Here is a 17,922-nt window from a genome sequence, read left to right as displayed (position 1 = left end):
ACCTTCGAACCTTTCCTTGTACATTTTTCATTGTGTCAGGGGCTGCCCAGAAGCACGCTAGAAACTAATGACAAATAGAAAAGCAAGCAAGCCCAGCAAATGAATGGTCCGACAAAGCAATCCTTACCAGTTTTCCCAGTATTTTTCATCCAGGTCTTGTTAGAAGATTCATTATCGAAGCCATCCAGGCGTATTTCCTGATATTCCGCTCCAACATGTGCCTGATGATCTATGATGTCGATTGGAGACTGGTGAGATCTCCCACAATCTGCATTTGAAGTGACCCAATGCTCAGGTCCATATGCCCCTGTTCCAAAGAAATAAAAAACATTTGTTTGTTATTATTCTATTTATATCCTGCCATTATTATTAATATCATTTTGCAAACAAATCAAGGTGGTGAATGTATCTAATGTTCTTCCTCCTTCCTGTTTTGCCATCAGAAACTTCCCTGGGAAGGGAGTTGGGCTGAGAGAGAGTGACTGGCCCAAGATCATCTAGTTAGTTTTCATTGCTAAGGTGGGATTAGAACTCATGGTCTCCTGGTGCCTTAACCACTAGACCAGGGTTATCAAACTAAAGCCCATGGGTCGGATCCAGCCTGCAGGGTACTAAGATCTGGCCCACGGGCCCACCAAAGAAAGAAGAGGGAAGGAAAAAGAAAAAAGGGAGGGAAGGAGGGAAGGAGGGAGGGAGGGAGGAAGGAAGGAAGGAAGGAAATAATGAGAGTGAGTGAGGGTCTGAAGGAAGTCCTGCCTTAGCACATGGCCACTACAGGTGCCTCTGACACGAATGATGTCAAGGTGGCCACGCCCACCATGGCCACACCCATCCCAGCTGTCCTGAAGTCAAACACAATCCTGATGCGGCCCTCAATGAAATTGATACCCCTGCACTAGACTAAGTAGATCTGTGCAATTGGCCTGCATAGCTTTTTTTTAAAATGAATTATAATATTTGTACCAATGATTTAAACCAATGAGGAGATCAACCTGAAGTATGAAAGGAGACTTTGATCTGAATTGCATTCTTGGCCTCAATCATCATAGTATTTGCAAAGAATGCACCTCTTTTTTTTCCCCTTTACTGCTTTTTTGGTGCTAGGACGATTCACCCCTCCTCTGTTTTAAGGTATACAGCCATCATTCATAATATTCGGAATGCAATGCCAAATATATTCCAAGTGAAAAAGAGTAATGGCAATATTAGAGTACAACTTCAAACTATGGGGAGGCATTAGTTTATACCTAACACGTTTGTGAAGGAGCAAATATTTATTAGCTGGGATAATTTAATATTCTATAAAAGCTGCGAACAAGGTAGTAATTTGTAAAGGAACCTTTTCATTCACTTCATACCACCATGGCGTTTAGAGCTAACTAGCTCCTTGCCCATGAAAGCTGAAATGTAGTTTTAATTGAAACTGATCTTCCACTACAGATTTCAAATTAATTCTTCTTTTTTTCTAAGTGTCTCATGCTCCAAATACCTTTGCCTAGAAAGGGGGGAAAATCATATGCCATTAATGGAGGAAACTACTCTAGCTTGTGGATATTGATTATCCATTCTCTGTATCCAAGCTCAATTGCTATTCTACTTTTTTTTTTAAAAAAAGCCCTTTTTGTATCAGACATTTTATGTAGTACACCAAGTCCTGTTTCCAAAGCATTTTTCATTTGCATTTGGCTGAGCAATTAATTGTTTTAAATTGGAATGGAATGGAATAGAATAGAATAGAATAGAATAGAATTCTTTATTGGCCAAGTGTGATTGGACACACAAGGAATTAGTCTTTGCTGCATACTGTATACAGTATATAAAAGAAAATACAGTGTTCCCTCGATTTTCACGGGTTCGAACTTCGCGAAAAGTCTATACCACGGTTTTTCAAAAATATTAATTAAAAAATACTTTGCAGTTTTTCCCCCTATACCATGTTTTTTCCCGCCCGATGATGTCATATGTCATCACCAAACTTTCGTCCACCTTTAATAAATATTTTTTTAAAATAAACTTTAATAAAGAAACATGGTGAGTAATAATCTAAATGGTTGCTAAGGGAATGGGAAATTGCAATTTGCAAAGGACTGAAGAATCCCAGTATAGTACCCAAAACCCCCATCTGTATTTATTTCAGCTGCTTTAAGTCCTACTGTCAGAAAGTCCTCTCAGCTTCGGTTCTCCAACCACCATGATACAAACTTTGTTCACCACGTCCACTTTCCCTCTGAGAGTCCCTTATATACTGACAAGACATGGCCAAGTGTCCCATAGACAGTGAAGGGCCACCAAAATGTTTACTACCACACTGTGGGCGTGGCCTATGCAGGACGCCCTGCATTTTCTTTCAACATCTTTCCATGCAAATTGGGTGCTCTGGGGTGAAGCTCCATTTTTGCTACCCCACTGTGTTCTCCCCCCCTCCAGGCAGTAGCCCACCCGTCCATAGAGCTATTAATGCCAAGAACCCCTTCTTTTCATATGCTCATGTCTAGCCACCATCCTCCTAACTCTGGCATCTAAAAGGGGGGCCTCCTCCTCTGATTCCCCATCCTCCTCCTCTGACTCACTCAATACCCTAACTGGGGGTGCTACAGTCTCTGGTAACCCCCCCTCACTCTAACTCTCAGACTCAGGTGCCCAGAACGTGGGCCTAGGATACCAATACACATCCATTTCCTTGTCCTTGAAATCCGTGACCAGCTGAGCCAGACGTGGACCACTCACAACAGGTAAGAAGAATAAAAAATACACATACAAACTGGGTTAAACCATACTCAATAGCAGTGCGTGCAAGAGGGATTTGGAGTCTTGGTAAACAGCCAACTAAATATGAGCTAGCAGTGTGCAGCAGCAGCCTAAAAGGCCAATGTAGTCCTGAGATGCATAAATAGAGGGATACAATCAAGGACCAGAGAGGTACTAGTACCACTCTATAAAGCCTTGGTCAGACCACACCTAGAGTACTACATCCAGTTTTGGTCACCACACTACAAAAAGACATTGAAATTCTAGAGAAAGTGCTGAAGAGAGCAACCAGGAGGATAAAGGGTCTGGGAAATAAAACATGCAGAACTAGGTTAGCCAGTCTGGCAAAGAGAAGGACCAGAGATTCCAATACTTGAGGGGATGCCATAGAAAGGAGGGGGTCAGGCTGTTTTCCAAGGCACCAGAAAATCAAACAAGGAACAAAGGATGGAAGCTGACTGTTAGTACAGGGTACATGTTTGTTAGGGTTTGCCATTGTAAACTTGTACTATCACTGTAAAAGTGTACTGTCACTTTAACTGTTAAATATTCTAGACTGGTTTGTCATTAGAGGGTGCCAGTACTCCTTCCCTCAAATGACGCTGTGACGCACATTTCTGCTCAGTCATTCTCATTATTACTTTGCCTTGAGGGGGGAGTGTATTATGCGTTGTGCGTATTATATTGTATTTGCTTAGTGCTTATTATGAATTGTTTCTATCTGTTGTCTATATGTAAATAGTACTTATTAAGCATAACTAAGTCTGTGTCTTTGTTTCTTTGGCTTTATCACACACCCACGCTCTGTTAAAATTCTCTGCTCGGTGTATGTCGAAGGTCTCTTAGCCCAGCTATACCGAGATATACCAACACTGACCAAGGAGAGATTCAGCCTGAAAGTGAGGGCAAATATTCTGACGTGCATCATACAATTAAAAGCAAAATAAAATTTGCATATAGAACAAAATGCATAGCTCTGAAACAAGAGAGTGTGAAAGGTTTACAGAGTCATGGTAACCTAATACAAGAGTGATGGTAACTATCTGTTGATCCTCTTTGAGACCTTATGAAACAGAGACAACAACCTATCTATACCCCAGAGTTCAATAACCCTGCTCCCTACACATCACCCTCTACAGGTGGAGATGACTATCTGCAATGGAAAACTTTTTCTATCTACAGAGGCCTTAGAAAATCATGATTCTTAATTGCATAGGAAAATTTTCAGGTCAAAGGTAATCTTACAACTGAGAGTTGCTTTGTGCGGGTAAAAGACACTGCACAGGTTAACACTGCCCTTAAACATGGATAGATAGTTCCTGCGTTTCCTAATATTTATTGTAATGAGTGTTTTTGATTACAGTACTGATGGTCAGTGCATTGGAAATTTGCATAATGCAAGGTTCGACAAACCCAGGCGCCTGGTCGCCAGTGGCGCCTAGAAAATGTTGTCTGGCGCCTAGAGCTGCCTGGGCAGGGCGCTGCGGTGCCTCTGACCTCTCCGCTCCTGCCCGATGCCGGGGTTTCTGGCGCTCTCCTGCTGGGTCCCAAAGAAGGCAGGCAGGAAGGAGAGCTCCATTCTTCGCGCCTTTTTCCCGCCTTCCTTCTTTGGAGCCCAGCAGGAGAGCGCCAGAAACCGCGGCATCGAGCAGGAACCGGGAGGTCGGAGGCACCGGCACGGCAGCGCCCGCCCAGCTGAAGGTTCCTTGTCGGCACTGGCGGTGGGAGCGGGGGGGGGGGCCGCGGCTGCAGCGGCACAGGCAGTCGCGGGGAGATGGCGGGGGGAGCGGGGGGCGGCTAAAGCGGCCCCGGGCACCGTTCCCTGTACGCTTTTCCAGGGGCGCGCAGGGAGCCGCGGCCACCCGCCCGCCTACCGGATTTCCCTCCGCGCGGCTGGGGAGGTGGATTCGCCGCCCCCGCCAGCCCGATCTCCCTCCAGTGGCTGGTGACGTAGTTCTACCGCCCTCGCCAGCCTGATCTCCCTCCGTGGGGGGGTGGGGGGCGACGAACCGACGACCGGGGGCTGTCCGTCCGTGTTGGGTGGTGCAGGGCAGGCACAGGCAGCCCCAGGGGAGAACAAGGGAGGGAGAGAAAGGAAAGAGAGAGTAAGGGAGGGAGAGAAAATTGAATGAAGGAGGGAGAGAAAGAAAGAGTAAGAAGCAGAAAGGATAGAGAAAAAGGAAGAGAAAGGGAGGGGGAGAAAGGAAAGAGGGAGGAAGGGGGGGAGAGAAAATTGAATGAAGGAGGGAGAGAAAGAAAGAGTAAGAAGTAGAAAGGATAGAGAAAAAGGAAGAGAAAGGGAGGGAGAGAAAGGAAAGAGGGAGGAAGGGGGGGAGAGAAAATTGAATGAAGGAGGGAGAGAAAGAAAGAGTAAGAAGTAGAAAGGATAGAGAAAAAGGAAGAGAAAGGGAGGGAGAGAAAGGAAAGAGAGAGAAAGGGAGAGAAAGGGAGGGAGAGAAAATTGAATGAAGGAGGGAGAGAAAGAAAGAAAGAGTAAGAAGTAGAAAGGATAGAGAAAAAGGAAGAGAAAGGGAGGGGGAGAAAGGAAAGAGGGAGGAAGGGGGAGAGAAAGAAGATATGAAGGAGGGAGAAAAAGAAAGAGAGATAGGAAGGAAAGAGGGAGAGAAAGGAATGAGAGAGAAAGGGAGGGAGAGAAAGGGAATGAAAGAGGGAGAAGGGGTGAGAGATAGAAAGGATAGACAGAAAGGGAGAGAAAGGAAAGAGAGAAAGGGAGGGAGAGGAAGGAAAGAGATGAGAGAGGAAGGAGGAGACAGAGGGGGTGAAAGCGATGTCAGGTGGAGACTCGGCAAAAAACCAAGTTTGCTTAAAAAAAATTCTGGCTCCTAAATTTTTTGGCTGGCTCCTAGATTCTGAACAACTTTGTCGACCCCTGGCATAATGGATTCATCCAGTTCAGAAATAAAGGGTAAATGTCTACAATTGAAACTTACTAAACTGTCACAAAGGCACAATTTTAGAGCTCCCGAGATTCCCTTTCCCCCCATGTAATTTATTTATTTATTTGTTTGTTTGACTTTTATGCTGCCCTTCTCAGAGGACCCACAACATATAATAAAAACAACACATAACATTTTGTTTGACTTTTATGCTGCCCTTCTCAGAGGCCCACAACATATAATAAAAACAACACATAACATTTTGGGTCCAATTTATTAAATATATAATCTAAAACTAAAAACTCTAAAAAACCATTCATCCTCATTCAATCAGTTTCTCTCTCAATCAGATTTTAATGTCTGCATTCCAGTTTGTAACCTGGTAAGACAGGTGTGTCAACCTCGCAACTACACATCCTCACGTGCCCTATCGCAACTTCCCCCCCCCTTTGGCCTGTGGGCCGCGAGTTGGGCACCCCTGTGGTAGGTGGACTTGCCCAAGTATAAAAATAAACACTTAAAAAATTGTGCCCCCTCCCCCAAAAAGCCCCCAACAACTCAAGAAGATGAGGAACCTAATGGCCTCCTCATCTAAATTCCTCCTCCTTCCTCCCCTCCTCCTTGTTCTTCTTCTCCCCTACTTCCCCCTTCTCCCTTATCCTTCATTAAAAATAAACATATAAAAAGTGGAACTCTTATTTTGGGGTACAATTCAAATGTTAGCGTTTCTCCTTCCTTTAACAACAAAAATCTTTTTAACAGCGCTTTTAATAATACAGAGTTCCTTTATTGCATAAGCCATCTTTAAATAGAAGCCAAAAATTAGCTTATTTTGCTACTTGCAATTGTACATCCCAAATAATGACTTCACCTCACTAATGGAATCCATTAAAAATAATGAATTCCATCTAAATCTAATTACAACTTAATATAAACTTTCACAATTTTTGGGGCAACACAGTAAAAAACATTTTATACAAAGCCTATAGATTAGAAGTACATTTTTTAAAAAAGAAATATTAACATCCAGTCATCTAAATTTTCTTTGTCTCCATTAACTTTCCAATTACTGTTTTTGTTGTTTTTCTTTAAAAAAAAAGATTCCCTGTACATATTTTTTTTTTTACACAATAGCAACTCTTAATTCCCAAGTATGCATCTTACATTTGTTGCTTGCTTTTAAGATGTTTTTCATTGCCAGAAGAAGGTGTCTCTGAAAATATATCAATCCTTTGCCTGCTTCCCATTATACATGCAATATTTTAGCCAGCTTTTCATTAAAAGTCCTTTTGAGCAGCACGATTCTCCAATGACAATTCTTTTTCTTTCTTTTATGCTGATCTAAGTGAAATGGCAAACCAGAAAGAGCTTGAATTTTCAGCTGTTTATGACACTAGCATTGGCAGAGCAACCCTATCATTTTATACCAACCAATGCCATTAAAGAACAATTATGGCAAACACACGTTATGAGTGGCCAAACCCGGAAGAATTTACCCTGAGGTTGTACAATACAGATCAGTGTGCTATAAAAAAGTGATAATAAAGCTACTAGTTAAACTAACACTGCTGCGTACTTAATTCAGGACATTCTGCACTTACTAGGCATCTCAGCTAGGTTTTCTCTTACTAGACAACTTTAATGTGCCTTTACTATTGAGCCATTGCTAAATATAGATTGCCAGAAGATGGCACAGTAGCAAACGTAGTCATTTCCAATTCTACAGATGGTACAGGCTCAAGTTTTCTAAAATTTGATTTGTCCCACAAAACTCTGTAGATTTCCAGATCTTAAACCTTAATTTGATACGATTACATTTAGCAGAAAAGAGAGTAAAACTACAGGTTGCATTCATACAATTCTACTAACATGGTCTATTTTAATTATTTTGCCTGGTAACAGGGGATATACTTCATCTGGGCCACAGAGATAATTTTCTCCTTCTCTGGCACGTCATAAGAAGCCTCAGCATAATCCAACATAATTACTGAAAACTTACTGAAGCCACAATGCCATTTTTAATCCATTTAAACTGCTGTAGATTCATACATGTGCCATCCAGGTTCATTTTTGTTGAGACAAGTGGCTATACAAACTTGATTATAAAAATGTCTATATACAAATGTTTATTATTCAATGTTTAATTCAATATTCATTCAATACAATGCTGAGTTGGAGAGAATCAAATAGGAACAACATTATTGTACAGTATTTGAAACCTCGCTTTAAGGAGCTTTTAAACCTATTGTTAAATGAACCACAAATTACAACCCACAGTTTCATAATCGATTGGCATTTAAAACAGGATTTTAAACAGTTTTTTTTAAAAAAAGTGAAATACATTTATTCCTATTGGCAAAAATTAGAATGAATGAAATATGCCTTGTACAGAAATTTACCATGTGATAGAGAGATGATATTGTTTAAGATGTTATCCAATGTAATGATTGTTCTGTGATTCATTTGGGGCAAAATTCAAGAACCAAAAGGCTGTAACTTCTTACCATACAAAAGGCTTTTGTTTTTAGTATGAATTCCACCAATGAATAATTCATAAATAATGCCACTAATTGCCATGAATGAATAAAAGAGAGCAGTAATTGAGTGTAGTCTCCTGATTAATACTAGTAATATCCTGATTAATACTAGTAATATCCTTAATACTAGTAATATCCTTCTTTGGTAATCATTTTTGCATCCCATATTAAAAAACCCAAATATTTTCATTTTTGCTTTTGTGATTGCAGTTATAGAAATATTCCCTAATGTGGAAAACAAACCCATTTCTTTTGTTCTCAAAGCACAGCGCTCTGAGTATCAGAATGAAGCTGTGAAAAATGTATTCTATGAAAAAGTATTTATGATGGGTTTCATCTGAATTGTCCATAATTCATTTTATTGAAATTCATACTGTCATTAAATTTCAATTAAATTAAATAACTCAACATGATTTTAAAGAGTTATCAAATGGCACTTCTTGAAAAAAAAATAATGCATTAAAAGACAAGGTATGGAAAGCAACTGAAAAGAACAATCCATCAGTGTTCTAGAAATAATTTATTTCAGCCCACTCCTGATAACTCAGCACTTGGAAATTCAAATAAAAAGGGATATATGCTATTTGCAAGGGTAGAGAAGCTCCAATTCTTGAAGGACACTGAGTTGCAAATGATGGGGATACCTCACTCTCCTTCTTCACTTCCCCACTTCATTCCAATATGCTGTCCCACTTGCTCCAAAATGAAACAGTTTCTTTTGGTATCATTCCTCAACAAAAACAATGAAAGATAAATAAAACTGGCCCAGCTACCAGCTCAAGATAGTGGTGTTTTGCTCAGAAGCCAGTTGTGCACATAATCCTCACTTTCACTGGGAAATGACAGGGAGATGTAGGATCTTCAACTTCAGGATAGTTCAGGCAAAATTTGATCTTCTATCCTTTTTTGGAGTCATGTAGGACTTCGTAGAAGAAACTATGCAGAGAAGAGCAACAAACAGAAGGGATCTGGAGTCTAAACTGTACAATGAATGTTTAAGGGAACTAGATATGTTCAGCCCAACAAAGAAAAGACTTAAGAGCGACATGATAGGTGTCCTCCTATACTTGAAAGGTTGTCACAGATGAGTTAATTTATTCTCCAAAGCACCTGACAATAAGAAATGGATAGAAGTTCATCAGAGGGAGACTCAATCTGGAACTAAGGAGAAAATTTCCCGACAGTGAAAACTGTCAATTACAGCTTTCTCCTAGATGTATGAATGATTAGATTAGATTAGATTTATTGGATTTATATGCCACCCCTCTCCGCAAACTCGGGGCGGCTCACAACAATAATAAAAACAGTACATAGTAACAAATCCAATTCTCACCAATCTAATTACAATTTTAAATTTTAAAAAAAATTCATAAAACAATCCCAATATATATAAAAAACAGGCACACAGTCAATCAATCAAACGGCAAAACAACATGGGCAAGGGGGAGATGTTTTAGTTCCCCCATGCTTGACGACACAGGTGTGTTTTAAGGAGTTTACGAAAGGCAGGGAGGGTGGGGGCAATCCTAATCTCGGGGGGGAGCTGGTTCCAGAGGGTCGGAGCCCCCACAGAGAAGGCTCTTCCCCTGGGTCCCGCCAGAAGACATTGTTTAGTCGACGGGACCTGAAGAAGGCCAACTCTGTGGGACCTAACCGGTCACTGGGATTCGTGCGGCAGGAGGCAGTCCCGAAGATATTCTGGTCCAGTGCCATGAAAGGCTTTATAGGTCATAACCAACACTTTGAATTGTGACCAGAAACTGATCGGCAACCAATGCAGACTGCGGAGTGTTGGAGTAATATGGGCATACTTAGATAAGCCCATAATTGCTCTCGCAGCTGCATTCTGCACGATCTGAAGTTTCCGAACACTTTTCAAAGGTAGCCCCATGTAGAGAGTGTTACAGTAGTCGAGCCTTGAGGTGATGAGGGCATGAGTGAATGCTCCATCACTAAAAGTTTTCAAGAAAAGATTGGACAATCATTTGCCTGGGATTCCTACCTTCGGGCTTGGATTAGAAATCCTCCAAGATTCCTTCCAGACCTATGATTCTATTATTCTATAAGGAGATCCAGTTGGCCATATTTATCTTGTACAGAAGTTCCTATTCGTGAGATAAAGATGGCTTGCAATTCACATTTTAAGGCTTAGTATTAAGTCTCAATCCATCTATTAAAGTCTTAATCAATAACCCTTGATGTGCGTCTTTGAAGTGAGAATTCAAGTTATTCTGAATTTATTGGACTTGTCAAAGAATGTTATCCAAAAGAGATTTTAGATTTTCTCTATTGGCAATGTAAGAAATGTGAAATTATAGTAACTCACAGGATTAGGTCATGTCTGCATTTGGCTTCTTTTTAGAACAATATTGTAACATCTAGAAATAGATTTTGGGGCAAAGGTTATCATGTTAAAGATGTCAATGCTATTTTGAATTATATTCCAAAATTGTTGAAGCTGACTGTTTTGAGTAATGTTGGTTATAATCAAGCATGAGGAATAACCAAAAGAATTATACTGAGATATTGGAAAAATACTGTTATTCTGAATATCAAAGCTGAATTCAAACAACATGTAATTTATCAGTTTTTGAAAAGGATTTCTTTTTCTTTTCTTTCTTAAATGACACAATACATTTTGTTTTGACATAGTTCATAATATTTAATAAGTATAGACAATTTTAAAGCATAATTTGATAATGATGAAATGAATACATATTTAAAAGTTTTGTCATCAATCAGAAAAAAGACAGATGCTGGAATGAAAGATTGGTGGATTAAGACAAGAAGTATCTCTAAAATGTATTTCTGTAAGGCAGTGTTTCCCAACCTTGGCAACTTGAAGATATCTGGACTTCAACTCCCAGAATTCCCCAGCCAGCGAATGGGAGTTGAAGTCCAGATATTTTCAAGTTGCCAAGGTTCGGAAACACTGCTGTAAGGGATACTTCTCTACACCAGGTTTTTTTTAACAAGTTTTATGCTTTTATCTGAACAACGCTTGCACAACAATAGAAATAAGCAGAATTTACTATATAGGGGAATATATTACAGCTCAATATTAGTAGCAACTTTCTTTATTTTTCAGAGTCCTGCATTAATAATAAGTAGAAATCAGAAACCCACATGGACCTGATACATCTGCATAGCAATTCCTCATTTTTTTTTTCAATAGAAAGGTGTGGGAATTTTTTTTAAAAAAAACATTGAAACTGTGGCATGCCCTAAGACAGCTTCTCATCAAATGACGTATTTTAGATTTGCAATGCAGAAATTGAGTAAGGCATAAATATTAGTATCTACACCTATCGGGCTTTGCAGGAGAAAATGTGATACAGTGTTCCCTCACTTTTCGCGGGGGATGCGTTCCGAGACTGCCCGCAAAAGTCGAATTTCCGTGAAGTAGAGATGTGGAAGTAAATACACTATTTTTGGCTATGAACAGTTTCACAAACCTTCCCTTAACACTTTAAACCCCTAAATGGCAATTTTCCATTCCCTTAGTAACCATTTAGATTATTACTCACCATGTTTATTAAAGTTTATTAAAAGAAATATTTATTAAAAGCAGATGAAAGTTTGGCGATGACATATGATGTCATCGGGTGGGAAAAACCGTGGTATAGGGGGAAAACCCGCAAAGTATTTTTTAATTAATATTTTTGAAAAACCGTGGTATAGACTTTTCACGAAGTTCGAACCCGCGAAAATCAAGGGAACACTGTGTAATGCTTATACAAGAAGCAGCTGTGTCTTTTCTTGAATTCAAACAACTGGAAATGTGAACTTTATTTAAAGCAGTCCCAACAAACACAATGTTCACTTCCAAATCACCTTTGCCACTATCAATCCAGACAGATGCAACACCCTAATCAATATTCCACCCCTGGAACCACTCCAGGGCACAGCCAGATGCCTCTGATAATAAGGGAGAAAGGCAATAAGATGCCAAACTTGTCCTGACATTTCTCTTCAGGGTCTAAAGTTGGAATAAAGGAATTATAATTTGCTCCATGAGTAATAGCCTTCGGTAGGCTGGTGCTCGATAAAAATGTACTGTAACATCAGGTCTCTTAGTTCCATTGGGACAATAACTCACTGAATTCCGAAGCATGAGATTGGGGAAAGTTAATGCTCTCCTAAAGAGCAATAGCACTTAGACTTATATACTGCATCGCAGTACTTTGCAGCCCTCTCTAGCCGGTTTACAGAATCAGTATATTGTCCCCAACAATGTGAGTCCTCATTTTACCCACCTCGGAAGGATGGAAGGATGAGTCAACCTTGAGCCTGGTGAGATTCGATCTGCCAAACTGCTGGCATTCGGTGATCAGCAGAAGTAGCCTGCAGTACTGCACTCTAATGACTGCATCACAGCAGCTCTCTATTCCAAAGCTATTCTGTGACTATTCTCGCTGTATTTTAAACAATAGTTTAAATGATTCCCATATCAAAAGAACCTGATTAGATCATACCACAAAGCTATCGGTTCTGACCCAAGATTCCACAAACCACGAAGCAAACTCCTTGTCCCAACAAAAACCTCTTTTTATTAGGTTTCTGTGAATTCTTCTCATTCACATCCAACAAAGTCTTTCAATGTCAATGTCAAAGACATTGAAACTCTGGAGAAGGTGCAGAAAAGAGCAACCAAAATGATCAGGGGTCTAGAAACCAAGACTTACGAAGAGAGATTGCGGGAACTGGGCATGGACAGCCTAGAGAAAAGGAGGGCCAGAGCGGACATGATAGCAGTCTACAGGTATACGAGGGGTTGCCACAGAGAGGAGGGGATCACTTTATTCTCCAGGCCACCGGAGGGCTGGACGAAGAACAACGGCTGGAAGCTGACCAAGGAGAGATTCAACCTGGAAATAAGGAAGAACTTCCTGATGGTCAGAACGATCAACCAGTGGAACAACCTACCAGCGGACATTGTGAACTCCAATACCTACCAGCGGACATTTTAAAGAGGAAATTGAACTGCCATTTGGCTGGGATGCTATAGGGTTCCTGCTTAGGCAGGGGGTTGGACTTGATGACCCGCATGGTCCCTTCCAACTCTAACAATAAATAAATAAATAAAATAAATGTTAAATTTACAGACACAGACCTTATCTGGGTTAGAGAGCTGCCAGGCTGATATCTTCAAAACTTGGCAAGAAGTCTGTGAGAGTCACAATTGTCTCCTGCAAACCCCCCTCCCCTTTTACTCCCCTTTTATTCCCTATGGGAAGGGCCATTCATCATCCACCTGTGCCCTTACTTCCAAGTTGACCCTTGTTCCTTAGCTGTTCCCTTCGTCTAGCAGTTCTGCACACGCACACACTGAGTACAGGCTCCAGCTGTTCGTCTGCCTCACTGATGTCTGACTCCAAAGGCAACTGATAACTGTCAGACTGCCCTGGCCCTATCTCTGCCTCCGACACAGACATAGAGCATTCCTCAGACTCCAGGACTGGTCCGTGCTCCTCCCCAACTTCTTAACTGTCCAAATCTGCTGCCAGCTCTGCTGACAACACTATCTAACTCTGTTTCTTACACTGGCAACTGGACGCATTTGGAAAAACTCACAAATCCGCCATGGAGGGCAATCATCTCTTTCCATTGTGACTTCCAAGGAATCAAAAGCTGTGGCCTAGGATACAGGAAGTAGCCATTAATTTTAGTAGACATGTTGTTTGAGGTTCAGCTCTTTCGGCTGGAGCTTGGTTTATTCGAAAGATTGTGATGGTTATGTTTGGGAAAGTATAATGCTATGTTGGAAGAGTCACACGCAAGACAGTATTAAGTGTCTCTTATGTTAGAAGAGAAAAGATAAACTAATTGATAGAAAATTTCAGAAGATGTCTGACAGAACCACTGTCAATTAATAGAAGGATAAGTAAAGATTGCTTGAATTGTTATTCCTTTGTGCAGCTCATCAGAGGTATTATCATTCAGTAAATACCATACCTTTTGGAGTATGTATAAGACACACTTTTCCCCACTTAAAAGAGGGTGGAAATGTTGGTATATCTTATATACCAGACGCAGCCTTTTTGGTGTCCCGAAACCTCACCCCACACGTCCCATTTTTGCCCCCCCCCAAAAAAGGCCTATTTTTTTCACAAAAACGGGGGCCCATAGAGAGTTTGGGAGGCCTGCAGAGTGCTCCTGGGGGCTGGAGAGGGAAAAAACATGACATGTGGGAGGTTTTGGAGGTGAAAAATGGGGCCATTTTTCATGACCAGGGGGCTGGAATAGAAGACCTACAAGGTTCTTTTCTGTTCTGTTATTTAATGTTGCCAAAGTATTATTATACATAAATCCCGTGGTGAATATACAAATTCTGTATTATTGTCACAAATAGTTTCATTGTTACCTGTTTACAATTAAACTAGTTAAGGATAAACTCTGAGATAACATCAATGACAGGGGGATATCAATATTCACCATAATTATTGTGTTTCTATTGTTTTGGGATAGATGCTTATTTTCTTTTTATGGATTTGCTTTATGGGATTTATCTGCCACCCAAATCCAATTGGACTCAATTTACCATTATACTTCATTTTTCTTTACTGTGGATTTTTTTATTAAACTTTATCTTATGTAAGCTACTAGCTGTTGTGGTTAGCTCTGGCCCAGCTCCTGCCCCAAGGACTGTGGATGTGGGGGAGACATCTACATGCTGCAGGCCTGTTTTTCCCCCGGTGGAATCTGATGATGAAGGCTCCTCTGACCAAGAAGACATGAGTGACAGGGAGGAGGAGAGTGTGTCAGACAGCTCAGAAGGAGATCAATTATCTAGCTCCTCCTTGGATTCAGAACAAGAGTTAATGATGCAGCCACGCATGCGGAGAGCGATGCATAGGCAACAACAACTGAGAGATTATTATCAAAGAAAATGACGCCACCTGTGGTTGGGTGAGGCTGTGGTAATTAGTGAGGCTGCTATAAATAGCAGCCTGTGGGTTTGGCCATTGTGGAGGATTATCTGATCGTTGTGTTTCATGACTGCTTTACTGACTTTGACCTTTTGTGTGCTTATTTTTCCCCGCTTTGAAACTAAACCAGAGCAAAGTGAATTTTCATTATAAAGAACATTGTTTTGAATTTTCAAACGCGTGTGTGTCTGAAATTTGTACCTGTGAATTTTTGGGAGGAGTCTCCCAGAGAGCCCGACAGAACACTAGCCTTGAATGATTTGCTGGCCTACACATTTAATAAGCAATAATAATTGTCCTAACAATTGTATTAATTCCCTAAAACATATAGCATTTATGAACTTTGAAATTAAAAATGTGCTCTTAAATGCAGGAACAGCTTCTTAAGAAAGTGGGAAAATATCTTTAATAGAGAATTGTCTTCTTGGAATTTCATTTTAAATTTGGTAATTAATGATCAACTGACTCTTAGTCACATTTCTGATTGCTCTTTAGTCAGTGAAAAGAAAGATAAGACTATTTGTTCAGTTTACAAGCAACCCTTGAGCATGTTAGCCACATGTTGACCTGAGTATAAGCAAATAGTCTAATGAAGGACAGATATTTGACTTCATTTTGGGACTTTTAATAAGTGTCAATGTGACAACAAATGATATGGTCCAACTGTTCTTCACTCTAATACTCCAAAATGAAATTGTTCCCAAGATGTCTTACAAGCAATTGCCATCTCCTACTTAATGACACTAAAAGATTCCCAGAGCTCACCTTCCATAGCCGAACCATTGATACAAAAGTACCATGAAGTGGCACAAATATTAAGATGCTAAGTAGCACTAATCAGCCCAAGTCTTTCTTTTAGATTCCATAATGTTCTGCAGCAGATGTGCTGTAGTTGCATCTAATCAATTCTTCATTGACACAGTTTTCAACAATTAGTATTTCTCTCTTGAACTTGCAAGCTAGGGGTGAAAAATCTATTTTGGATTAAGATGACATTGTTAAGTTCTCTGAACGACATTAACCCTTACTTGTCTTGCAAATGACAGAGACAGGAAGAAGGCCTTCTAAGATTGAAACAGGACCCAGTCAACAATAAACTTAAGGGGAACTTGTATGCATGCCTGAATTGATGCCAATTATCAATTAGTCTGATAAATTAAGCTAAGTGCCAAAGAATTGAGGTTTTTGAACAACTATGGTGCTGGAGAAGAGTTCTGAGAGTCCCTTGGACTACAAGCTGATCAAACCGAGGAGGAGGAGATCAACCTTGACTGCTCTTTAGAAGGCCAGATCCTGAAGATGAAACTCAAATATTTTGGCCATCTAAGGAAAAAGAAGGACTCACTGGAGAAGAGCCTAATGCTGGGAAAGATTGAGGGCAAAAGAAGAAGGAATGGCAGAGAATGAGGTGGCTGGATGGAGTCACTGAAGCAGTTGGCGTGATCTTAAATGGACTCCAGGGGATGGTATAGGACAGACTTCAGGGGATAATCAGAACTACAGAAAAAAACAAATTACAGTACTGCCAACTTGCCTTCCATTTAGGAACTGTATACTGCACAAGTCAAAAAGAGGACTGTGAAAATATTTACTGACCCCTCGCATTCTGGACATAAATTGTTTCAACTCCTACCCTCTAAAAATGATGCTATAGAGCACTGCACATCAGAATGACCAGACCCAAGAACAGTTTTTCCCCCCAATGCCATCACTCTGCTAAACAAATATTTCCCTCAACACTGTCAAACTATTTCCTAAATCTGCGTTATTATTAATCTTCTCATCATTCCCATCACCTATCTCCTCCCACTAATGATTACATCAGTGATTTCCAACCTTTTTTGAGCTGGGGCATATTTTTTATATTTACAAAATCTTGGGGCTCACCACCAACCAAAATTACACAAAATGACACTCCCTAATGCAGTACATATTATACATATTGTTAAATCACTACACCGGAGACTGCTTCTGGATTAACACATTTATTTCGGAAGACATAACATAGACTAGTTCTCTCCAACAATCAACTCCCAACAAGGGCAACGGCTAATCCGTTGCCCTATTTATACCTTTTCTTAATGCGGGAACTTTTTCTTGACAAACGTTTATTTTTGGCGGCAATCTAAACCTAGCCGTGTCTTAACCAATCAGTGATTTCTCCTTTATTTCTTTTAAACGAACATAACACATATAGTTAATAATATAGTTTCTACATGTATTTACACTCACTTAGTGTGAAACCTGGGCCTGTTTCGATGAACACAAAAGGGATATCCTGGCAGGAATGGTAGTTTGGGGACCCATGTTTAATTTCCCCATGGCACACCTGACCATATCTCACGGCACATTAGTGTGCCGCGGCACACTGGTTGAAAAACACTGGATTACATAACTGTAACATTGTTGCTTGTATCCTTACAATTTATATTGACTGGTTTTTAATATGATTTGATTACTTATTTGTACCCAGACTATCATTAAGTGTTGTACCCCATGATTCTTAATGAAGGTATATTTTATTTTATGTACACTGAGAGCATATGCATCAAAGACAAACTCCTTGTGCGTCTAACCACACTTGACTAATAAAATTCTATTCTATTCTACACTACTTTCTACTGCACCTTGGAAACATTAGCCAAACATTAGCAGGATTAGGGCATCTGAAGGGCATCCTCACTGGCTCGATTGGGAATTTTTTTAAAAAATGGGGAGGAAAAAAAAACCCGAGAAAGGTTCTCCATAACTTCAACTGTTGGTTTCCCCTCTGAATTGACACCACACCATTGTTAAAAGCTGAAACAAAGT

At 40.3% G+C, this 17,922-nt stretch overlaps 1 protein-coding gene across 3 annotated transcripts in view; it reads right to left on the bottom strand.

The window, feature by feature from the left end:
• The window catches only part of PTPRG (protein tyrosine phosphatase receptor type G), a 922,721-nt gene that overhangs the window by 450,063 nt on the left and 454,736 nt on the right, over window positions 1-17,922 (bottom strand). For all 3 annotated transcript variants that reach the window (XM_070738149.1, XM_070738150.1, XM_070738152.1), the window contains exon 3: window positions 128-307. In XM_070738149.1, the coding sequence (XP_070594250.1) occupies window positions 128-307 (180 nt within the window). The remainder of the gene's footprint in view (window positions 1-127; window positions 308-17,922) is intronic.

This window comes from Erythrolamprus reginae, chromosome 2, assembly GCF_031021105.1.
Source record: "Erythrolamprus reginae isolate rEryReg1 chromosome 2, rEryReg1.hap1, whole genome shotgun sequence".
NCBI classification, from domain to species: domain Eukaryota; kingdom Metazoa; phylum Chordata; class Lepidosauria; order Squamata; family Dipsadidae; genus Erythrolamprus; species Erythrolamprus reginae.
Note: the sequence above shows the minus strand (reverse complement) of the source record. Positions and strands in the feature narration are given on the sequence as shown.